Genomic DNA, 25,644 nt, shown 5'->3' with positions numbered 1-25,644 from the left:
AATCATTTTGGGATGGGGGGTGTATGTGTGTAACACACATCGCTTTCAACTCAAAGAAAAAAAACCCTCAAAACCAGAAAAACCCTCCAAACACATAACGGAATAAAAAAAATGCTGTCAGTGAGCTGGGCAATGAGGAACACCTACCTTCTAATACTTTCAATGCAAAAAAAATATTGTGTCCCTACTTTGAAGCATGTAATTGCCATCCACCCTTTGTAACAGAGCTACACTGCTTGCTAAGCACAATGAGGACTGGCTGTAACATTGGATTAGTGACAATCAGCACCAATACAGGAAAATAAAGATTATTTTTTCTGTCAAACTATCTACAGAAGATAATTTACAACATAAAACTCCAACAACAGCTGATTAAGCAAAAAAATCCTCAAGGGAAACAAAGTTTACACTTATAAAAATCTCTTATTACAAAACAAGAATAAAGGCTTAATTTCACATAAACAGAAAAAGTTGAAGTTAGACACCCAGGTTGCCTTAATCATATGCAGAATACAGCATTTACTCTAATTATGAAATTCATAAAAGAAAATACAGCATTATGTGAAGCATTCCAGTAAGCAATGCTGGATGTATGTCATAGTTAAGCACTACACACACAGCTCCCCACAAGGCAATGTAAGACAAGATTGCTCCACGATCATTTTCTCCTGCTCAAGGGCCTGGAGTCATAAGAGGGTCAGCAACACCCTTCCTAGACTTGCAAGTGACATCTGGGGACATGAAATGAGGGGAAAACCATAGCCATGCAGCCTGTAAATGCAGCAATGCCAGCAGGCACCCATGTGCTCCCCATCGAGCCACAAGGCCAGGACCGAGGTCTAGCAGGCTTCCTCTGTAAGAACTTCAGATTTATGCAGTTTAGCTGTGACAGCAGCTTTTCCAACTGCCCAGATGCCATTTACTTTTGTTTACCTTGGTGTGTTATAACCTCTAGTTATATTCCACAGAAAGAGGAATTTACAGTGATGTTGAGAAATACTGGCCTAGCACGCCAACAGTGGAGAAAGAGGATGCAGTGCACAGGAGCACAGGCATGGGACATGAGACAGGACACAGAGACAGGACACAGCCTTGCCACCAGGACACCCCTCAGCTAAAGAACTCACTAATGCACAGTTAAAAAATGCAGACCTGTAGCTGGGCAAACCTGGCTTTAGGGGCAACAAAGACATATTAACTAACATACATAAAGGGCACCATATACAATAAATTCAGAGATAACCTGAAGCTTTAGACCAATGAAGAAAGAAAAGAGGAATAAAAACATACTAGCAAAAATACCAAGGAAAGTCAAGTGGATCCTAGAGAGAGGAAAAGGAAACAGCCAACATCCAGATCATACTCCCCACAACAAATGACTCCTAGGGCTGATAACCTCTGTTACCCTCTCCATCAGTCCAAAGCAGCAATGGAAGGGTAGAAATAAATCACAGAGAAGCAACAGAAACCAAAAAAGTCCATGTGTTACAATTTTAGCTGCATTTGGCAACATTTTGTCATATGTAACTGTAACATTCTTCTTAGAATCATTAGTCAGATGTTCAGAAAGAAAAACTGAGTCACACTGTTAAGATTTCTATTGTATCAGCAATAAATTCTGGGCCATACCTGCACACGTCACTTTCATAAACAGACACATGCACAAGGGCTACTTCCTCCTTGACCACAAACAAGAACATAACAACAAAGGTGAAGAAATGCAAGACTCCATCCATTGTTGTCTTCAAAGTGTTACAGGAAAATTACAATAGAATAACAAGGTCTGAAACAGCCCCAGGAAAAGCAACCAAATGGGCCACCTGAACTGGCAACATCCTCTGCCCAGACAGGGAACTCTGTGCTGGGGTGAGCTGTCAGTGCTGTTTTGTACCCAAGAGCCTTTCATACACGTTCCTACAACAGCACCTAAGCACCCACCAGTGAGCCTGGCATTCACCGTCTGTGCTTTCTGTTTGCAGAAAGAATCTCTCTATATCTAGACAGGAGACACTCCATTTCTTTGAAAAACTTTAATAACAGGAAGGAAACATGGCCAAGTCGATAAACCTTCACAAACTTAAGAGTAGGAAGGATAGGAATTTCAGGATTTCCTGGACAAGGGCCCAGACAGAAGGAACACAAGCAGAAAGCAAGAACTGGGTCAGCAAACTACTGAATAGTTATTTGTCCTAGTTTTCAAATACTTACTGAAGGTACTCTTGCCCTACCCTTACTGCATCTGTAAGGGGTTAATACATGTAGAACTACACAGAAACTCTTCTGGAAAGAAGAAAATAATACCTTAGGCTGACAGCACCTACTGTCAATGGAGTTAGCAAATAAAGAACTTCTTTCTAGGATGAGTTTGTTCTCTCTCTGTCAGAAAAAGAAACTAATGTAATTTTGATGTGAAAACAAGCTATCATATCCATGGGTGTAACCAAGATGCAACACAGCTCTTTAGATTCACCTGATGTGCACAGACAGACAGACAGAAGACACAGGCCAAGCTTCTCAGCAGAGACTGAGTGCTACATATAGAAGCCAGACACTGATTTGTATGCCAAAGATGTACTCAGCTGAGTTCTCTGGCTGAGAACTCCATACAGGGGGTCAGATCTGAACAGAGCAAGACCACTGCCTTACCCACTTGTATCCCCAGGTACACCATTAAGGAAAGCAAGAAAGGCTCTTCCAATATTGACAGCACAGTAGTGGCACACATGATTTTGGAAAAAAAGGAGACACTGACAGGCTGTAAGTCCTAAGAAAGTCAATAAGTGTTGTGAATTTAATACATGAAGAAAAGCAGAAGGAAAACCTTGGAGGACCCTCAACCTGCCTAGATAACCAGGCAAGCCCTGACCTACGTAGATAAGCAAGCAGATGTAGCTAAGTAAACAAGTAAGAAATGAAACAAACCTTGAACTTCTGAAATACAAAATCCAATATCTATTTTTAATATGTGCTAGTTAATGTGTAATAGTTCATAAGTTTTACATCCCATTTACACAAATTTTACACATCTACTAAATTATTCGAGAGAAGGTTCTGTTTGTGATAGGAAAGAAAGCTTTACATGAAACCAGAGCTGACCACTCAAAACTGCAGTTAAGATTTCAACACAGCACAAGGTTTCCTAATCTTGTGTCTACAACAGCATCACCCCAAACAACACTAAGAAAAATGACGATACCAGCCACTGCCCATCAACCAAGGTAAGGTCATACAGAGTTAGCAGATCAGGCTGGGTGACCTCAAACACAAAAAAGTCGTTTTTGACACAGCAATAGGCAAACCTTGGAACCTTTTGCTACAGAATGAGGATTCACAGGGAAAATGGACAAATATGCAGCGTAAATCCATCAAGCCCATGAAGCCACCTTTAGCTCTAAAAACCTCTCTGAATACCAGTGCATGTCTGTCTGTCTTAGGTTGCTTGCACATTCATACTTAGAAGCTATTTTCTTCCTTAGGGGATGGACATCCTCACTAAAAACTCTCTAAGAGTTCTCTCTGAGGAAGGATAGCAAAGGGGCTAATGCATACAAACAAAACAGGAAAGAAGTCAAATTATAATGAGACAGAAAAAAAACTCTGTAGAAGAAAGGATGAGGACTGAAACAGAAAATTTCCTAGGGACACCAGGCAAAGCACCCTAAGAATACCAATAGCTGCCCAAAGGCATCCAAGAAGCCAGCAGGCACTACCCTGAGAGGCTCTGGCCAGCAACTTACATAAGAGGAGAAGGGGAAAGAAAAACCCCGTGGCTGCCAGGTTTCTGCCTTCTCCCCTGAATGGTCAGCTTGGCTGGGTGGCTCTGCAGCTTGGCCAGGTTTCAGACTCAAAGGGTACTACTGGAAAGGTCAGGGACAGAGCACAGTGAAAGGCTCAGTTAGAGGTGCTGCAACCTGGCACATTTGGCAGCCTCATGTCAGGATTTCATCCTGCAGCCAGGGACACATCAGTGACCCATGCCAGGAACATGGCCAGGCACAGCTCTCACACTCCCCACACCTCAGCACCAGTGACACACAGCCTGCTGAGCACAACCAGCCCAAAGCTGCTTGTTCTCTCTGCTTTCAGGGAGGTCTTGTCACTGGGAGCATGGGTGACAGACGGGGCAAGAAAACTGAGCAAGTGAAGCACAAGAACATAAAGATGTTTCTGCAGCATGGCTGGTTGGCAGGGTGGGCATCACACAGCCTGCTTGGATTACACACAAGAGGGTGCTCAGAGAGCCTCAGGAGGCAGAAGCCTAAGCAGTAACTCCAAAGTGAAGGCACAATCCTGAGCCAGAGGTAGTTTTACTAGTTTATGTTATAGCTCTCCTGGAATTTCAAGTTTCAATGAAATCAACTTGCTTGTTTCTAGAGACTTAAAGAAATCAAAACACTCAGTATGCCCAAATTTTTGTTCTTACATACAGGCTAGATAAAACCTGTTAACTATGATTTTTAACTTCTTTCAGGGATAGTGTTTAAACTGTTACACAGAAATCTGACGTCACTAATTTACACTGATGAAAGTAAGAACAGTAGGTGCAAATGGAAAAAAAATAAAAAGCCACCCCATACAAAAAAAAAACCCAAAACAAAAACAAAAACCAAACTGACAAAACTGAAAAACAAACAAAATAAACCCTTCTAAAATTCATTGCTACAGTTTTCCTCCTGAAGGGGGAAAGAATTACATCTTCCAGTCCTGTCTCTGACTGTTTTATATTCTGCTGCAGCTCACTTCAACAATCAACTCCAATCTGGAAGCCCCACTTGTCACACTGTCACCCTGTTACAGAAACATTCAAATTTGTCATAAGCCTCATTTCTGAGAAATACAACAGAGAACAACAAAACAGACAGATCTTGTACCTTCCACATGGAGTAACACACAGCAGTTATCTTAACCACTGCAATAATTGTCCCCAACACACCTGCTCTCTTGACAAACAGCTGTGCTACCTGTGAGGCAGCACAGATCAACTTCTCTCACCTCACACTCCTCCCTGGTTCTTGGTGTTTGTATTCAAGCTTGGGAAGGTTACAGTCCAAGATTCCTACAAGAAAGATGTGTAATCAACATGAAGGCTGTTTCTCCAAGACAACAAAAAACTATGTAATAAATTTACATAGAGGGGGGAAAAAATCCAAAGAGTATGTGTCCTATGCAGAGGCTTGTAAACATTTACATCACACTGGATGGATGACAAAATGCATGCATTCATCTAAATTAACACCCTTCCATTTTTGTAGGCTCACTCACCCAGATAACTTTGACTTAAACTCCACACAGTTACAGCTAAATTGCACAAAGATGCATCAGCACAAAACCAAAGAAATCAGGAAATTTTCAACCATCTCCACTATATCATTCTCTACAAAATGTTCAACTTAACTCCAAATACCATATCTTATCCAAACTCTCTGCCAAACAAATCTCTGCCTCGGTACTTGTTAAAGCTGATTTATTACTGTCAAATACATTAATCTGCATGTTAATCTGCCTCAGGTCACTTGAAGTTAGTGAAAAGGGACCTTTGTCAAGCCATATAAAATGTTGCTTTTGGTCCACATGGGAGTTTGAAATCAGAGCTTGGGAGAGATCCTCTATGACATAAATATTATAGCACGAAAACAGCAAGGAACACAGAAGACTTCCTGTAATACATTTCCATTTTCTCTGCTTCATTTCATGGCATGTTGTTGAAGCCTAAAAATTTCCCTAAATGAGGGCTCAGTTTATCTTAGGATCCTGTGTCACTGGAGTTGTAAAGCACCAGCATGACAGCTTCAATCTGACATTCACTGCACTCCAGTGGAGGAGGGAAGGCTTGTAATTTATACAACCTACTTCATCCATACTGCAAGTAGTACACCAGCCAGAAAATCTGGCTCCAACATTACACACACTACATTATGTACAGTGAGTGCTGGTAATATTTCTACACAAAGCCTTACATCCAACAGTTTAAACCTCCCCAGTTGCATGGCTTCCTTATTCAACATTTCCAACAGAAAGCAGAACTGGTTTTCACTAGCAGACCACTTGCTTCCTAATATAATCAATTCTCTAGACAACTTACCAGACGATCCAAGATTTTGGTACAAGCAAATCAAAAGTTCAAAGATGAAAAAAGACTGTTGGGCAATCCCTGAAGAGAAGCAGTTTTAACCTACACATCCTGCATGTTTGCTTAGCAACTGGATCACCAGAAGCAGCACAATGTATTGGTCCTGGTCTATTACCTGTCACATCCCCTGAAGAAGCAGTCTCGGATGCAAGCAGCAGCAATGAGTATACTCCCCCACCTTTCCTTTTTATGTTTGCCTAGTAATTAATTTTAAGTGCCAGCAATTCTCAATTGCTCCATCATTAGCATGACTAAATGTCATTCCACGATAGGAATTATACAACTATGCTTTGGTCAACCCCAAATACCACCACTGTTACCTGTGACTCTGAATGTTGTAACAAATAATATGCTTATGAACTGTCCATTTATTACAAAGACATTACTTCCATTACTGTCCAATTCATGAGTCCCTTCAGCCTGAAATGAGAAAGTGTTACCTCAAAACAGGATCTTCAAGAAGGAAGCACTGAGCTTTAAGGAAGTTTTAATGTCTATATGTGATAGTCTCTCAAAATGTAATGTGATTTCCAGTGGTAGTACAAGAACTACTGGACACATCACACTTACTGCTAAAAGAACAGAAATGTGGAATGCCTTTTCAAGGATGGCCTTAGCCTACAAAAAACACTCATGTGAGTCTTGCAGGCAGATAAGCCCTCAGGCACTTGTATAATAATGAACTATTGAAGCAGAGCCAAGACATGAGTTTTCAGAGGAAAACAGTCATGGGTTCTGTGATCATGCTTTGTTTCTCACAATGACTTTACTGTGATGTGTAACAAGGGGCTGTTTGATCCAGTTAACCAGTCCAGAAAAAGTCAGCTGGAAAGGGCTCACATGAAGGGATGAAAAACTAATGTGCTTTGAGAGCATCTTGTACCACCTTTCCAACAGCATTTTAAGACTCAGCTGCCCCCACTCCAAAGCGTGTGCTGGTTATTCACAGTCCTGCAGAGCTGTACTGCTACATCAACCCTGACTTTATCTGAGGACTTGAGATTGTGGAGTATTATCTCTGACAGTCTTGTACATCACCTGCCTTTGCCCACACTGACCCATACCCTGAAGTCCTTCCAAATCAGTTGGCACAACTGGCATTTTCACAGCATCACGTGCTGCTTGGGTGTTTGGGGCACAAACAGTTAGGCCAGGCCTCTGAAACTTGGTCAGCTTCTCCTGATGTTCATAAGCTTAACTTAAAATTGGGTTCGCTTTCAACACAGAATACATCCTACCCTTAAACTCTAGAGCATAGGTTCAAGGCTAAATTAGAAGAGTTTTACAGATAAAGTAACTAAAACCAATAGACACCTCCTCAGATACTTCAGCAACAAGTCACTTCCTACTGAATCAAAGATTTCTTTTGTAACCCAGAAAGTTTTAACATTTTATTACTGACCTTCTTTCTTTACAGTCCTGGTTGATATAAGAACACCGGAAGAAACACCTATGAAAAATCCTAACAGAGAGAAATGAGGCTTTAGCAAATCACACTCTGTGTTTCTGGGGGATGATCTAAAAAGAGAACATATAATTGGTATGTATTTATAATTAAATAATACTGTATTTATATTTAAATTTCCTCTTCTATACCAAAAATGTATTTGAAAATTGCCCCTTAAGAAACACCTTACAAATCAAGTCTAAGATACCTAGCAACTTCCTTCCCTGCATTAGTGAAGCTCGTAAAAAGGAAAGGATTTTTATAAGACATCTATCATTGAACTATTTCTGTAATGCTGCAGATTTCACATGGTTGCCAATTACTAAAACATCACAGAGCAGGAAGTCAAGGAGCAAGTTGCACTTAACCATGGACATTAAGATAACCATGACACAAGCCTTTTTCAGCATCCTCCTTCTAGCTTGGAGTATATAAAGGTCAGAAAACCACTAAGTAAAGCTTCTGTTGACTTTGTTATGCTTTTCTCAACTCTCAGAACACTCACCTCAGAAAATAATCCATTTTGTTCCCCACTGAAGGTACAGCAGGCAGAAAGCCAATAGTTGGCACCTTGTCACACAGCTACTTTAATAAAAATTATGAATAGGCTCTTACTTTTATTTCTACAATCATGTTCCATTAAAACAAAAAACTATTTGCCTAAAAGATTAATATTGAGAACAGCACAACATTGTTGTGACCAGCCTTGCAATGCCATATGCCATTCTAGAAAATACACACACACAATTCTTAAACTAACACAATTTGCAAAGCACATTGTTCTTCACAAGATAATTGGCTGTATCATCTCATAACTTCTGGAAGTACCAGATTCCACCACCACTAACTTACCTCCACAGCTTTAGTATCTGTCTAAGTAATACATGTCCACAAATTCCACCAGCTGTGGAGACCAACACATAAATTAAAGCATTAGGGAAGAAAACAGAAAAAGTGAATCCTTCAGTTTACACCTGGGAATGGCAACTGCTCAGTCTCAGGAGCAGCCCACCAGGAAATGCAGTGCAGTAGTGTTCATGACAAACCCATACCTAAGCTGTCAGCTGAGAGATGCTGAAATGCATGTGACTCTTCATCCCAAGTCCTACTAGGCAGCCACTTCCTTGTTCCAAATGCTGAAATCCCTTTCCCTGCAGCTAAAAGCCTGCCAGGACTGACATACAGCCAGCCTCAGCTATACTTATCTTTGCACTGCATGGCTTTTTCAAACAGCTCCCATTGCTGTCCAGGAGATATGGATATGGTTCTAGTACAGGCAAGAATTAAAGATTAACTTATGGAATTTTACCACCAGCTAAAAGAATTTTACCATTCAGACTTAATCTAAGTAGCCAGAGTTGGTATTTGCTCTCAAAAGACAGCTTTTACTGCTTCTCTTCAACTATTTCATTTCCATCACAAGTTCTGTATTTTACAGAAAACAGAAACAATGTACAGATAAATGTGACCTTGAAGTCCTTATCATGGTTACACCTCCCAAAATCTAGTATCACCTACCGAATAGTTTGAACAAGAAATCAAAGGAGCCCAAGTAAGGGCCTTCAATGAAGTCTGTAGAATTACATGAAGAAAATATTTCCTATAGCAGGAAGACCCATGGCTCATTCCCTCAAGGAACAGCCTGTTATTCAAATATTCATAAACACCCAATTTACTAACACACACATACTTATGACAACATTTTGAGAAAAATCAAACTTGACAAGCAAAAAAACATCCATCAGTAAGGAGCTAAAACAGGAACCTCGCCAGAATGCTGTCATTAAAACAGAGAAAAGCCCACTAAAGGCTCCTACCAGTAAAATTACCCTTATCTAGAAGCTGTAGAACTGCTTAACACATCCAGTGATCTCCTAAAAAATCCCACAGCACATAAATTGTCATCCTCTAGACCTAAACAGAGCAGCACAATTGACCTTGGCTTCAAACAAAGAATGGCAGTCTGCAATCCTCTAAGCAGATGGAACCAACATGTTGGGGAAAAAGAGCTTTTAATTTGGTTAAGCAGAGAAGGAGGAAAACTAGATGAACAGATAGGAGAAATCGCTTTGGTGTACTTGTGATAAAGCAGCCTAGTGACACCTTATCTTTGAATATATATAGGTGGTCACAGATACCCTTAGAAAAACAACCATTTCCACAACACAAACCACTTTGGCAGACAGCTGGACTCTCACAGGATCTATTCAAATGCAGGCAACATTGTAACATTATGACATCGATATCTGGTGTACCTTTGGTTTTCACCTTTAGGTGAGAAACATGTACATTTAGCATTTTGAGATAAAACACTAGCAGAAAGAATAAAACAGGGCAAAAAAAAAAAAAAAAAAGGAAGTAGCCTTTCCTATAGCAGGTTTGCAGCGCACTCAGATGTGCTGGCAGAACACTGAAATACCCACTTTGAGTATTCAGATATGACTTTCAGCCCATTCTGCAAGTAAATTGTCTACTCTCTTGCCTACTGCTGTCTAGAGGTACCTCAGAGCCAATGATTACAGCTCCGCCTGTTCCAAAGCTTTCCTCCTGTAAATAGTGCCTGACTATTTTCTGTTCTCACAAGGGCTTAATTAGTCCTGTTCACAGAGTGCTACAGCAGCTGGCACATCCCAGCAGACTCCATTGCATTTTCACAGCTATTGAAATCCATCTGAACCATGCAGCACATTTTTCTACACTAACCATTATGTGTCCTGGGAAATTTACATCCACCTGTAAGTTTGAAGACCCCTTTCTGCAGTCAGTTTAACCACAGGACAGCCCTGAGATGTCCCAAAATCACTGACACACATGCAGTTCACAGAAGTCCAAAGAATCCTGCCTGGTCAGAACAAGAGACTCTCTCCTCCACCAACAGAGCAGCAGAGACCTGCAACTCCAGAATACAGTAGTAATCATGTTAAATCAGAAAGCAAAATACTACTCAGACATACAATATTTGCTTTCCATATTTCTAAACACCTTAATTTTGCCAATTCACTTCAAGTTCTTTGCTATTTCTCAAATCAAGTAGCAACAGCATAAGACGTGTGGCACCTCCTTTCCTGCCTGCTTACCACCTCAGCAGCTGCCAGGAGCCAACGTGGTGAGCAGCCCTCTGGAAACAGAACGTCTGTCACCCTGTCCTGGAAGGGAACCTTGAGGTTCGTTGTCAAGCTGGACTAAGATTATATTTTTTATGTCAAACCACTGAGGCAAACTTTCCAGAAAATATATGTAATCACTGGGCAAGTTCAATTTTACAGTTACATGATGGTAAAAGTCTGCATCTCACACTTCGCAACCCAAAAGGCAGGAGGTTGTTCTCTTCAAAGCTCTGCAACAGGAACTATGTGAAAACAAGTCACCTCCTGCTTCTTATCAGCTTACACACTGATCTGCAGCATCCTACTTCAAAAGTCAAATGTTCCAGTAGTAGAAGCATATTCAAATAAACAAATGAAAGTTTAAAATGTTTTCAGAAATCAGTTTCCTGAAGAATCAGAACTAGAATCTTATTTGTTTCCATATTCTTAATTTTTGAAAACCAGTTTCTTTGTTAAACTTCTCTTGACAGAGTGCTTTAAAAAGCAGAGGCAGACAGTCACCATGTTAAGCACAACCAGCTGAAATAAGTCTTGTAAAAAGACAAGGCATTTATAACAAGTTCTATCAGAAATCAATAGTTTAATAATCCTCCCCTTAAACACTGTCCCAAATACTTCTTCATAATCACCACCATTATCTTGTGTAACGTCTTTTCAAATCTACCAACACCGTCTGTCAGAAAATTCACTGAATGACTCAGACAGACACTTTCAAATCATAAATACTCAAAACTGCTATTTCCATTTCAGAACTACTTCTGTTCAAGGATCTGAATTGCTGATGGCATAATAATCCAACGACCTCCTGAAGTTTCCTCATCAAGATTTTCCTCGTGCACAAATAGCATGTCCACTGATGAAAGCAAGCCTTGCTTCTTTGCACAGGGTCTTGGACAACATGGTTATGCAATCCAAAACCTGTAAAACTTGCAAAATTTTTAGTTCCTAATATTGAGTATCTTTTGTACATGAATGCTTGACACAGCTCCTTGAACATGCAACTGAAGACATGAGATAACAGCAGAGATCCCAGCATTAAAATCACTGGCATTACATGCCCTGCCAATTCCCATTAATTTTCCTTCATCACAGATCTACAGAAACACTTGCCCAGAGCAGGCACAGGCTTTCCAAAGCTCAGCCTTCTAATCCTGTGTCCAGGAGTCAGGCTTTCAGTCTGAATCTCACCCACACTGCCAAAACCACTGGTCACTAGCCACTTGCCATACTCACAGCAATGCCAGCAGCACTGATTTAAGTCCATTAGGGCAAAGGCTGGGGTATGGGGTGATGGAAAGCCCCATGCGTCTGGCTCTCTTGTCTCTTTAAGACAATTTAAGCTTCTACACCCATGGCATTTTAATCTATATTTGAGAATATACATATAATATATAAAAAACTGTTGGAGAAATTTTCACCATGAAAGGTTTGAAGTACGCCAAAAATACACTCTTGTCCTTCACACCACATTATGTTTTCAGATCTGATTTATGCTCAGAAAGCATCATTTTCAAAACCTGGGCTAGGTTGGGATGCAGCTTTTAGCTCCTCCATCACTTACTCTGATTCAGTTTTCCACATTAGCAACTATCCTCCATGGCTTTCACAGCAAAGCTGCCAACAACCTTATTCACAACATTTAGTTGTCAGCTCAGACAAGGAAATGATTTCTGTATTGTATCAACTAATATTACACTCCCAACACAACAATTTTAAGATGCCTACTAACACACACTTATAGTCTTCTTACAGGTTTAAGTGTCACAGAACAGATGAAGTTCACACATTATTAATAAGTTATCCCTATAATGCAAGCACCGCAGCAGGAAATCTTCTTAACTGCAAGTGGCTGGCAACCCGACAGGAAAAGAAAAAAATGAACTCCTAACACAAACTTCCTTTCTCCTATAAACAAGGCTAGGTCACAGCCAAAGATAACAAGGAAAATTGGCCATGTTTCATGATCGTGCTGCACCCATAACTCCAAGACACAACACCTACTTTTGTTGATCACAAATATATTTTCCTCTGTTACAGCAGCTACCACAAATCTGAAGTAGTCTCAGTAAGCTTCTGCAGCAAACAAGCACCTCCACACTGAAATACTACAGAAAGGACTCTGAGGATTTTTACAATTCTGAGTGCTGTGCAGCACACAGCTCTTCACTGACTTCCAGAACAGACCTGTGAAGCCCAGAGCCAGGATGAAGCCAGAAATTTGATACTCCGTGACACTGACTACAGCAAGGGAGTGAAAACAGGAGTATAAATTACACTCTAAGACATCAACTCAAAACCAGATTATGCCAAGAAGGCTTTGCCCAGAGGACCTGGCCAGTTTCATACAATTCGATCAATTTTTAAAAATACACGACGTGGTTGTGATACACAAGAGAATTCAGCTGCCTGAAAAGCTTCAATGCTGCATGAAGAACACAAGGTTTCTTTAAACAAGAGGTAACATCTAAAAGCTTTTCTGCTGTGTGACAAGTGCACCATAGTTTACATACACAAAGTGACAAAGCCCGTATAACAAAAAAAAAAAACCAAGTTATAATTTAATATTAATGGTTTTCTCAAAACAAATGCCCACACATCTACTGAAGCCACAAAATCAACTGAGTTGTAATGCTAAGACAAACACAAGAAGAAAGTAACACTGCTTGAAAACCCCAGCAAAGAACAACAGCTGTCATCTCTCCTTTGTTTCCCAGGCGATTACCATATGTTTCAACGTCTTTGTTGTTCATCCCAAGCAAACAAGAAATGAATACCTGATTCTCTCAGGAGAAAAAAAAAAAAAAAAAACAAAAAAAAAAAACCAAAACCAAACCAACAAAACTTTTAAAAAAGTTTCTTCTGATGCCACTTGAGAATATCCAAACTGTGGCTGCTCTATATCAAATATTTATATTACACTATCTAGTGATGGTAACTCCAGTGCTTATAGATGCAAGCACTTCAAAACACTCTGCTGTCAAAAAGGGTTCCCACACTATACAAGGGGAGGAATTATTACTTCTGTCGCAGCCGTAAGAAGATTTCAGGCGCAGCAGCAGATTGCCCTGCCCTGACAAGCAACAAGTGCACGGAAGGCTATAAACAAGACCCACTTACGGTGCTCTTGACCCACTTAGAGCGCTCCACTGCCCAAAGCCTGCTCCTGCAGCCGGCGATTCCGCCGTGCCCCACAGCGAACTCGCTGACCGCGGGCTCCGCTCGCCCTCAGGGCCCGGCCCGGCCCGGCCCGGCGCGGCTCGGAGCTGGTCCCGGCCGTACGGAGGAGGCGGCGCCGAGAGCGCGCAGCCGCACCGAGAGCGGAGCGGGGCCCGGAAGCGGGGTCATCCCCCTCCCTCCCGGGAACAGATTCGTGGAATGCGTGGGGAAAGTTCTGAGATATCGGGTCCGGCCTGTGGCCAGACACCACCATGTTATCTAGACCGTGTCCACTCTTTCCGTAAACACCTCCAGGGACGGTGACTCCCCCGGCTCCCTGGGCAGCTTATTTCTTCTTCTCTAAAGTTCTTCCGGATGTCCAACCTAAGCCTTCAGCTGGCACACTTTAAGACTATGTGCTCTCGTCCTGTCGCTGTTCCCCGGGAGCAGAGCCCGACCCCCGCCTGGCTGCACCCTCTGTCAGGGCGTTGTAGAGAGCCACGAGGTCTCCCCTGAGCCTCCTTCACTCCAGGCTAAACAGCCCCAGCTCCCTCAGCTACTCCTTGCGAAACGTGTCCAGACCCTTCACCAGTTTCATTGCCCTCGTATGGACTTGCTCCAGCACCTAAAAGTTCTTCCTGAAGTGAAGGGCCCAGAACTGGACACAGCACTTGAGAGTGGCCTCACCAGTGCCCAGTACAGGGGGACAATCACTGCCCGGTCCTGCTGGCCACAATCTTCTTTTTCATTTCTCACACTTATACAGGCCGGGATGCCACTGGCCTTCTTGGCCACCTGGGCACTCTGCTGGCTCATGTTCAGCTGATTGTTGACCAACACTCCCAGGTCCTTTTCCAGCTGGCTTTCCAACAGCTCTGTCCCCAGCCTGCATCACTATATGGGCTTGTTGTGGCCAAAGAACGGAAGGGATTGGCAAAGAACGGAGTTTCCAGCCCCCAGCGATGGCCTCCAGGCTGGAGCAGCTTCCCCTTTTCAGGGCTTCCTGTGTGCCCTGAGCAGGCAGAGCGTCACCCTCTCCTCTCGGAATCAGCATCAGGGGAAACCCCAGCACTTCCATCACCACGAGGCCACCTGTGGGAACAGCCCAGAGCCATCCAGGCACAGCACAACTCACTGCAGGGAAGGTGCTCAACAGAACACATACCAGAAAGGACAAAAAGAATCATGATCAGCAGCTGTAAATCCCCAAATAACAATAATTAACCCCCTATTCTAATACAATTATCATATCATGCTCGTGGCCTCCATCCATCAGTCTTCTCCTGCAGGACCTGAAGCTGTTACTAAAATCTCTTCTTTCTTAGCTGTGTGAGAAACGTGTCCAGACCCTTCACCAGTTTCATTGCCCTCGTATGGACTTGCTCCAGCACCTAAAAGTTCTTCCTGAAGTGAAGGGCCCAGAACTGGACACAGCACTTGAGAGTGGCCTCACCAGTGCCCAGTACAGGGGGACAATCACTGCCCGGTCCTGCTGGCCACAATCTTCTTTTTCATTTCTCACACTTATACAGGCCGGGATGCCACTGGCCTTCTTGGCCACCTGGGCACTCTGCTGGCTCATGTTCAGCTGATTGTTGACCAACACTCCCAGGTCCTTTTCCAGCTGGCTTTCCAACAGCTCTGTCCCCAGCCTGCATCACTACATGGGCTTGTTGTGGCCAAAGAACGGAAGGGATTGGCAAAGAACGGAGTTTCCAGCCCCCAGCGATGGCCTCCAGGCTGGAGCAGCTTCCCCTTTTCAGGGCTTCCTGTGTGCCCTGAGCAGGCAGAGCGTCACCCTCTCCTCTCGGAATCAGCATCAGGGGAAACCCCAGCACTTCCATCACCACGAGGCCACCTGTGGGAACAGCCCAGAGCCATCCAGGCACAGCACAACTCACTGCAGGGAAGGTGCTCAACAGAACACATACCAGAAAGGACAAAAAGAATCATGATCAGCAGCTGTAAATCCCCAAATAACAATAATTAACCCCCTATTCTAATACAATTATCATATCATGCTCGTGGCCTCCATCCATCAGTCTTCTCCTGCAGGACCTGAAGCTGTTACTAAAATCTCTTCTTTCTTAGCTGTGTTTAAATGCCAGTTGAGATCCATTTTTGTTTTTGCACTAGAAGAGAACATTGGGAGGGGATCTGAATGGGGGTCTGAATGTGTCTGAATGGGGGTGCCAAGAGGATGGAGCCAGGCTCTTCTCAGTGATGCCAGGCAATAGGACAAGAGGCAACGGGCAGACACTGATGCACAGGAAATTCCACCTGCATATGAGGAAGAACTTCTTTACTGCACGAGTGACCAGGCACTGGAACAGAATGTCCAGAGAGGGTGTGAAATCTCCCTTTAGGGAGATATTCCAGAACCATCTGGACACAGTCCTGTGTCCCGTTCTGTGGGATGGCCCTGCTCGAGCAGGGAGGTGGCAGCAGGTGACCACTGTGTCCCTTCCAGCCTGACCCAGGGTGTGATTCTGTGGTGTGGACATCCCTGTGTCCAGGGCAGCTGGAGGAGGGGGAAGAGGCCTCACTGGGCAGGCTGGCCTGCCTGTCCAGAGCCCAAACACCTGTGTCTGGTGTAGAGGCACGGAGGGGGAGCACCAAAGAGAACAAGAACTTGCCCTGTTAAGGAAGGGGAAGTGTTGGCTGAGCAGCGGGAAAACCTGTGTGACGTGGAGATTTCACCTCCCAAAATAGTGTCCTCGGGGGAAATGGTGGAAACCCTACACCTGCATGTTTTACAGTGAGACCAGTCAAAACACGAAGGGAACACTGCTCTGTTAGAGGACAGGCTTAGCAATTGCCAGGGAGAGAATAACTGGATGATTTGGAGAGCCTGTCTGTAATTTGTGTGGCTCTATGTACTTTAGTGCTTTGCTGAGCCAATACACTTGTCCCCACACCCAAACATTTTAGCTCAAACCAGTGACTGTGAATGAGGTAGTTAAAGGAAGCAAAATTATCCCTACAAATTAATATTTGAGTTGTTTTGATCCCTAATACCCACAAACAATAAATACATCCTGCCCATTCCTTAAAACTATTTCTAAAACTATGATTCCCTATTGTCTCCTTTAAAATATGTCCCATCTCGCACATTCATCGATGTTTTTGTTGTTGTGAAAGGAGCAAGGTAGTTACTGAACATTACAGTTGCACTCTTACAAATACTTCTGGTTTCTCTCATCAATCAAAATGTATTTCGACAGCCGTTGGGGAGCAGCAGCTGCAGTGGCTGCTCCAGCTCCACCCCGTGCCTGTCGGATGAAGTATTTCCTGCCCCGTCTTTCAGGATTTCTTCTGTAAAATGGCGCTAATGATTTAAAAATATTTTGAGCTTCATTGACGAAAAATGTACGTAAAAACTGCATGTCATTTTCATCTGTCATTTCCTGTCACCATAACTTAACGTGTATGCAGCCAATTAAGAGGGAAAATGAGATAGGAATACTGATTCAATAAATATTAAATAAAAGGAATTTGGGTAGTTTATTCTGGTTCAAGAGCCTGGAAATCAGAAAGCAAAGCTGTGCCCTGCAATACAGTAAAACACATTTTCAAAAACAGAGTTATGTACTGCCTGGGCATTTGCAGATGATTCCTAGAAAATGTAGCAGTAATAAAATGTTCATTACCTTAATTCTTTCAGAATGTGTTTGTCCTATATACACAGCCCTGTGATTTGTGGAAGTTGGCAGGTCATTACTGGTTAACTCTGCTGTTCCCGAGCAAGAGAAAACAAATCTGCCTGCAGCAAATGAAACTGAGCCTGGCCAGAATCATCACAGAGAGCTGCAGAGAGCTGCTGCTCTAAAAAACTGGTCTAGGTGTTTGCTCAGGCCAAGTAGATGCTAAATCCTTGTGCAGTTCCTTGAGGCTGTGGACAAGACAGTGTTACACTTAGCTCCAACACTGGGTCTACCCCACATATTTTCATATTTTTCCCCTGAAGGGCAGTGTTGTCCTTGCATGGTAATTCCCCATCCAGCATCATCTCAATTTTTTGGGAGTCTTGTGAAGGGCTGACACAGCGAAATGGCACTCTAGGAAGAGCCACAAGACAAATGATGATTCAGAATAAAACTGCCTTAGGGTAAGGAAGAGCCTGGACCTTTTTTCTTTTTTTTTTTTTTTTCCCCAGGATGTGTGTTACTGCTGCAAGCCTTTAAACTGCTTCATCTCTGTTGGCAAACATACCTGAGCAGCTCCCTCCTAAGTCCCCAGGACAGCTGCCACCATGTGGGAAAAGGAGAAAATGGATGGGAAAAGGGGAAAATGGATGGGAAAATGGCCTGGGCGAAGCACTGCAACCTCCCAGCAAAGCAGCGTCTGCTCACTCTTTGTATTTCTTTCGTTATCAGACTCTTCCTCTCCTCCCAAATCACCAAGGGCCCCACCCTCTCCACCCACTCAGTCTGGTGCCTGCTGCACCCAACACATTCCAAACAGCTGGAACTGTTGCCGGTCCTGGAAGCTGGGGGGCATCAGAGCCAGCTTGCAATGGGTGGGTAACATGGAGAGGTAACTGTGACATTAGGGCAGGTGTCCAACTCGAGTGTCACAAGGCAGTATTTAGTAGTTCTTTTTATGGCTATTGCTTTTTATTACTGCTCACAGGGAGAACTCCTGACCCTGTTTGCTCCCCCTTTCTCTCTATCTTCGAGGAAATGCTATCATGTAGGTCATACCATTTTGAATTCTAATGCAAAAACAAAAACAAAAACAAAAATTCAACTGTCATTTCAACAGAGCTAAGAAAGAAGAGATTTTAGTAACAGCTTCAGGTCCTGCAGAAGACTGATGGATGGAACACGTGAGTGTGCTGTGATCATTATATCATAACTGTGGGGTTTATTTTTGTTATTTAGGGATTTACAACTGCTGATCATGATTTTTTTTGTCCTTTCTGGTACGTGTTCTGTTGGGCACAGAAATTTAACCTTTGCTTATCTTTGAGCTGGTTATATTTAGACTTCAGAGCTGGTATGCTCAGGAGGTGGCCCAGTCCCAAAGCCTGGAGCTGGGACAGGCTCGACAGTCTCTGCATCCACAAGCCTTTGCACACAGGGTGTTGGTGCCAGGGAGTTAGAATCTGGCCAGGATACACTTCTGCACCAAGGAGATGGGATGAATCTCTGTGTCCCAGGGATTAGACATAGCCAGAGTCTGCCTGTGAGAAGAAGGGGATCTAACATTAAGTTCACATCTGCTGTGTGTCTGTCCTATGACAGTTCCTTCACAGCCTGCCCTTCAGTGAATTTCACTTCACAGAGTATCTGCTAGAAACTATTTAACCTGAAATAGAGTTAAACAAAAGCTAAATGAAAGTTAATGACCATATAAGCAGCTGATTCTGGAATAGCCTTGTGACAGACACTTGAGAAATGCCCTGTAGTTGCTGGAAGGTATTTCCCAAGGTCTCCTTGGGATGTTCTGTGGCTGTGTCAGCAGATGAAAATACTGTCTATATTTCTGTAGCCACAGGTGATGAGGAATTGCTCCCACAGTGTAATTTAAACCTACTAGGGTTCTCCCTGGAGGGGGTCAAGTGCACAGAGAGAGACTCTTGCATGTTTGAGTTCATATGACTGAACAAGATCTGCTTCATTTCTGCTTTCTCAGGGTCCATAGGAAACAAACTTTGGTCCATACAGAAAGTACAAGTTACACCAGTGCTGCATGTCTGGATTCAACGTGGCAGTTTCCTGAATTGCAAAAGGCCACTCTGCTACACTGAGCTCTGAGCAGGCACAGACTTTTTGGGGACAAAGAATGGGAGCCTCCAAATGGTGCAAGTGGCCTGAAGTTCAGCAGTGTTAAAAGGTTCATTTAAATTTTCTCACAAACCTCTCACAACCTTCTTTGTAAGATGATTAATATCAACTGAAAGTTTCTGTTCTGGGATCAGCTATTGCTCAGCTTACCTTGCAGCAGAGCACACTGAGGCCTCATTCATTCCCACTCTAACTTAGGCAGTAGTTGCCAGCTGGAAAATGATGACAGATTTGCATCCTGTTCTGCTCCGTTTAGGAGCCCATGTTCACTGCCTTGCAGTAACAGTATATTTGCACAGTGCCTTTAAGCCCAAAATATTGTAGTTTTACATTACTTAAGGGTGGCCATTTCTATCAGCCTTGAAGTGCAGCAACTTCAGGGCTGGAATGTGGCAGCCAGTTACCAGACCACAGTACATAATAGTGTACTGTGTGAGTATCTTATCCATATGAAACTGCAAACAGAATTTGAGCAGGCAGAAACCAGGCTGACCTCCCTAAGCCTTACTTTAGCTGCAAGATCTTCAATAGCCAGAAATAAACAAGCCCTGAGTTGACCTCTCTTTTGCAGCACAGTCCTGCCTCCAGCATTGTGCCAGAGTAATGCTTTGCTGCTGCAGACCCTCCTAGGCTCCTGCTGAGCCCCCCAGCAACCTCCTCTGACCCTGCAAGGTGCTGCTGAGCCTCTCTGTGCCAAACTGTGTCCCCACACCATGAGGATACAGCTGCCTGCCTGCCAGAGTTTATGAGCAGAGAACCTCAGCCTTCAATTAAACTTCTTCTCAGCCATATTTCTCAAAGATCTTTACAGAAAACGGAGGTGTCCTGCTCCTTGATTTATACAGAAGGAGGCTGGAGGCTAAAATGCAAAGAAATTAAGCAACTATGTGAAAGAGATCTTTACAGAAAAATGAAGTATCCTGCTCCTTGATTTATACAGGAGGCTGGAGGCTAAAATGCAAAGAAATTAAGCAACTATGTGAAAATTACAAAGCAGATTATCAGCAGAGTTCAGAATTAAGTTTAGCTCCCAGCCCCATCACACCCCTTTCTATCACTTTGTGCATCAAACAAGGCACAACTTAAATTCCACCACTTTTTATCTTCCATGGGAGAGAAGCAGTTCTGCTGCAGTTTTCTGTTTGACTTCCTTTGGATTTGCATTAAGCCAGTCTGGCTGTGCTCTTATTTTATACTTACTAACACCCTATGGAGGTTCTTTTACGTGCAAGTGCCATTGAAATTAAGTTTGAACCTAAAGTTTAGTGCGATCAAATTTTTGGATACAAAATTCCCAGAAAATCTGAAATACTAAAACCTGGGTCTTGTGAAAAAAAAGAGGAAGGAAAGAAATCTAATGGTCACTTCTCTCCTATCGCTATATGGTCCCAGTCCAATAGGAACTGCTGGCTCCAACCAGCCTGCCAGAGGTCTGGAATGCTGGAACAAAAGGCCAAAAAACATATTTTTTTCCATCCAGACAACATTTTAGGTGGAAAAAGAAGGACATATCCAGCGACACCCAGATGAATAGCAGCCCTAACAATGCCAACTTTTCCGCTCCCAGAGTTGTTTACACCCACAAAATTAATTGTGGTGCCAAACCGCAAGGAGAGTTGTGACTCCCTAAAATGTGTGGTCTTTATCAGAAAGGCCAGATGAAGTAGTTTTGAACTACTAGACACATTAACAATGCCTGAGGGTGTCATATACAAAGAGCTGACACCTTCAAGCACTGATGCAAGAAGGATGGACAAGAACAGGAGGTGAGGGTGGTGGGAGGAAAGGTCTTTTTCAGATGTATCCAAGGTAGAGCAAATTTTATTACTGGGCTAGAAACAGAGTATCCCAGGAGTGAATAGCTCACACATTTGATCCCATCTTGGGCTCAGTCCAACTCCCACTGAAGTTTAATGGAAGTTGGATCAGGCCACTGCACTCACATTTTTTCCATGCATGGAAAACTATTTCCGTTACTTTGAATTACAATACCACTGGCTTTGGATTTTATATAATAAAGTAAATCTAGACCACTGTTTATATTCCAAAAAACTGCATTCTGGGATGCCAGCAAATATATTGCCTGTTGGATTAAAAAAAAAAAAAAAATAAAAACTGGACACATTGGTTTAAAAAAACAACAGCTCCTAATTATTAAGCATAATTTCTCTTCCTTGTGCTTTTCTGGAGTCCTCAAATATTTGAAATATGAAAGGTACATATAAATTGCTCTCTGGTGGTTGAAATGGTGGAATCTGTAAAACTGTAATGTTTTATAAGAAACAGAGGTTTAATATAAAAATAATAATCTTCATGACAGGCTCATTGCTTATTGGCATATTTTAAGCATTTTAAAATTTACAGGGGAAAAAAACCCAACACCCTTGCGGTGTCAGTAACAAAGCGGATGTATATTAGCAAACCCTTATATTTTGGGAATTGGCTTCTCTTGATTGTTCTGACTGCAAATGAACTCTGCAGATGCTGAGAGGTACAGGAAATGTCTTGTGCTAGAAGCAGCATTTGCTCCCTGCTTTATGAATTGGATTGTACTAAAATCCCAATGTGGTAAGACTGATTAGCAGACTTTGGTAATGCCTTCTGCCCTGGCACAGTTTTATTGCCAAGGAAAAACACAGAGAAGACTTTCACAGTGAACACACACCCACACCCTGGGAGCAAACGTTCCTGTGGTTAGCTCATGCCAGGGAAGAGCACGGCCCCTGCCCTCTGAAACACAGAGCAGCACAAGAAAAGCACCTCACCAAAAGAATAAAACAAAACAGACGTATACACAAGTAACAGAGGGAAAGAAATGTCATTGAGGGGCATTTAATGTTAAAGAGAAACTATACAACTGGGCTGGTGGTGAGGAGGATTTAATAGAGCTGAACAAGGTGACCACCTGCAGCCACTTCAGAGAGGAGAACTGGCAGCAGGATGAGTGCAGCTATGAGCATGGGTGTGTGTGCAACACTTCTTTCCACTGACAAAATATACTCTGCAAACACCCCTGGCACCAGAAGCTTTTCCCCTCTATTGAAAAATGAAGTATCAGCATGGGATTTAAAGGAAAAGAAAAAAAAGATCCCTCACACACACAGCCATGTGGTTTGAGCTGGGCAGATTTCCCTCGGCCCAGGTGGTAAAGAAGAGCCAGGTGCTGGCTTCACGGGCACTCCCAGGCTGTGCACTGGTCAGCCACAGGTTGAACCTTCTTTCCTCACAACAGCAGGCTGTGAACTTTCCTCTACCCCACTGTGGTCTGGGGAGCATCCAGGAATGGTTTACAAGACTGTGGATTTTAAGCCATACTCACGTAGCCTTAGCTAACCTTCCCTCCAATGTGACAAAGCCCTTTAGAGGGACCAAAATCCCTAATTTCCCAGTGCAGGATTTGAAATCTGAATAACTAGGACTCACCCATGACTGGCTGTAATTTCCAATGTGCAGTAACTGTTGCAAAATGCTGAGACTTACTGATCAGAGGGAAGTAAGAACCCACTCCTCCTCTTCTCACTGGCTTTCTTTCTGTCATGAAAGAGCACATGCTGGTGTGCTTTGCCAGCACCTCCTCAGCTTCTTCACCCTGACTGGAGATGCGTGCAAAGACCAAATCCTCGGCAGAACTGAAGGAATGTCAAATTAGCTGGCCTGACTGGGGAGGGGGAAATTTCAAAACCAAAATGTCTCTTAAATAAGCTTCTTTAATTATTATAATCTGTTTATTTATACAAATATAAAATATATTTATATAGATTTATATAATATAGATTTGTTGCTTTGGCAGCTCCTTTCATTTACAGACATACTGGTCAACGATCTCTGTGCACTTTTTACACTTGACATAACAGCACCAGTGGAACTTGCAGTGGCAGCGCTCCACCTGCACGCTCTTGAACTGGTCGTAGCCCCGTCCGCAGCACATCAGCTCGCAGCCATCCATGCCCTCCGAGGTCTTGTTGCACAGCCGGCCCTGCGTGCCCAGCGAGCCCGTGGTCTCGTTGCGGAGGCAATAGTCCGGGCTGGGGTCCACGTAGACCAGGTCCTCCTGGGTGGGCATGTTGAAGCGGTTGTTCACCAGCTCCAGCTTGCCCTTGCGGCTGATCCTCATGGCGGCGGCGCTGTCGTACTTCTCCTTCAGCAGGTCGCCCACCTTGCGGAAGTCGGCCAGCTGCAGCCAGCAGGTCTTGAGGCTGCACGAGCCCGACACGCCGTGGCACTTGCAGGCCACGTCTGCCAGCTTGTACACGGCCTGTGGGAAAAGAAATGCAATCAGGCAGAGCTGTGTTTATTCCTGCTGCACTGGCAGCTGGCTCAATTACAACGAATTCATCGCGCTCTCAGAACTGCTTTGATTATCCCGCAATTTCTGTTGTTTCGCCCTTCAGAGGAGACAAAGGTCTTCTCCTCCCCCTGTTGCGACTGCTGTGTTCCTGCTCCCTAAGAATTTCTATTTCTGGTCACACCGCCTGCAAACACGACTTCCTCACCCCACCTTCTTTCCCTCTGGCAGATTTCTGGCTTGAGAGCAGGGTCAAGAGCAGGAGAAAAAGAGAAGGAGCCCTCTTTGCGTGGACTCTGGAAATTCCCCACCTCACGGACCTCCACGGCTTGCCATGTTTTTCCCATTCGGTGCTGCAGAAAGGGAACACCTGGGATCCAGCCCATTTCCTACTACCCACACCAGGAACCGACGCTATCGTTACAGGGGTACATCTGCATCCTTTGGAAACAAATCCATGCACCCACACCCTTTCCCATCATCTGCCGCGGGAGGAGCTCGTCCAGGGGCAGTGTGCAGAGAGAGGCAGGCAGGGCTGGTGGTGCACAGACGGACACATCTCCCTGGAAGCAGCTCGAGGTGCTCCCCAGGGCTGAGCCGGGAGCCCTCGCTGCGTTCCTGCGCCATCTCGTGCCCGGCTCCCTGCACTAGCACGGCTGTCGCCAGGCAGAACAGCCAGGATTTCAACAGCACACGCAAGCTTCCCGTGCTGGCTTTTCCCAGACACTTCCAGCTACGTTTTCAGGAGCCTGCGGGGGCTGCAGATGCATGACACCACTGGAAACCCAGCATCAAAGTTAGCAAAGAGTCTTGAAAATTCAGAGTATAAAACCCTCCTCAGAGCGAGCACAGGATGTGAAGCTGTTTACTCTCCTCCTCCCCACGCTAGGTGGGAGGAGAGAGAAATACTGAGAAATAAAAAACCAAGGAAACTAGAATGAAATGCAGTTTGGGTTTGTTCTTCCCATTCATTTCAGAGACAGGTACAAAAGTGCAATGCCATGTGAGCTCCTGTCAGCTCTCAGGCACTGACAGAGCTTGCAAAGCAAGAGCTGGGCATTCCCTCACAGCCAGAACTACTCTGTGGTACAGCAGCTTAACCCCAGGCCCTAGCTCATCATGCTCTCACCATCAGGCTCACATCTGTTCTCCCAAGACCATCCTGCATCCTGCAGTGCTTTTGCCAGATCCTGCATGCCAAGCAGAGATGTTTGGCATCAGCTGCAAAATTACCACCAGCTGTATCTGGCAGGGGAGAGCAAGGAAAAGGAGAACAAAACAGGGTGCTCTGAAAGAGATGGTGCTGTGTCTTCCAGCCAGGTTTTCTGCTGAAAAAAAGCAGCCAAACACAGAGGTTTCTTTTTTGCCTCACTCACTGACACAGAAGAAAGCTTCCCAGCTCTCTGCTTTCACATGCCAAGATGATTAAGGCAATTGAGCATACTGCAAGCAAAGCCTTCTGCCTACAACAACGTTCTGGACCAGCAGGGAGAGGTCAGAGTTCTCCTACAACAACTGGTTGCTCCTTGCCTAGCTAATGTCTAGTGCTTTTGACAGCTAGTGAAGATTCAATTTGGCTTAATGGCTAAATCACATGGAGGCCAATCCAGCTCCTGAGAAAGTCAATGGAGTGAGCCCTTAAAACAGAAAAGCTTTAGTTCTGCTCCTCAGAGCTCAATTTACCAAGGCAATCCCTCATAGTGCAATGTAACAGCTACAAGCTGGGAGTT

General features: G+C 43.8%; 2 protein-coding genes across 4 annotated transcripts in view; both read right to left on the bottom strand.

Moving 5' to 3' along the window:
* Window positions 1-13,938, bottom strand: part of ADIPOR2 (adiponectin receptor 2) — a 44,249-nt gene extending 30,311 nt beyond the window's left edge. The window contains exon 1 of one of the 2 annotated variants that reach the window (XM_041484354.1): window positions 13,802-13,938. The gene's annotated coding sequence lies outside the window, so the exon portion shown is untranslated. Of the gene's footprint in view, window positions 1-4,992; window positions 5,017-13,801 lie in introns of those variants that run through there. The other variant, XM_041484355.1, reaches the window with a different exon arrangement.
* A 9,394-nt stretch (window positions 13,939-23,332) lies between these two features.
* WNT5B (Wnt family member 5B) overlaps window positions 23,333-25,644 on the bottom strand; it is a 67,746-nt gene continuing 65,434 nt past the window's right edge. For both annotated transcript variants that reach the window (XM_041484365.1, XM_041484366.1), the window contains one exon: window positions 23,333-23,884. In XM_041484365.1, the coding sequence (XP_041340299.1) occupies window positions 23,426-23,884 (459 nt within the window). In that variant the 3' untranslated portion in view covers window positions 23,333-23,425. The remainder of the gene's footprint in view (window positions 23,885-25,644) is intronic.

Source organism: Pyrgilauda ruficollis, unplaced genomic scaffold (genome assembly GCF_017590135.1).
Source record: "Pyrgilauda ruficollis isolate IOZ18807 unplaced genomic scaffold, ASM1759013v1 scaffold66, whole genome shotgun sequence".
Classification (NCBI taxonomy): Eukaryota; Metazoa; Chordata; class Aves; order Passeriformes; family Passeridae; genus Pyrgilauda; species Pyrgilauda ruficollis.
The sequence above is the reverse complement of the archived record's forward strand: the minus strand, read 5'-3'. Positions and strand labels throughout refer to the sequence as shown.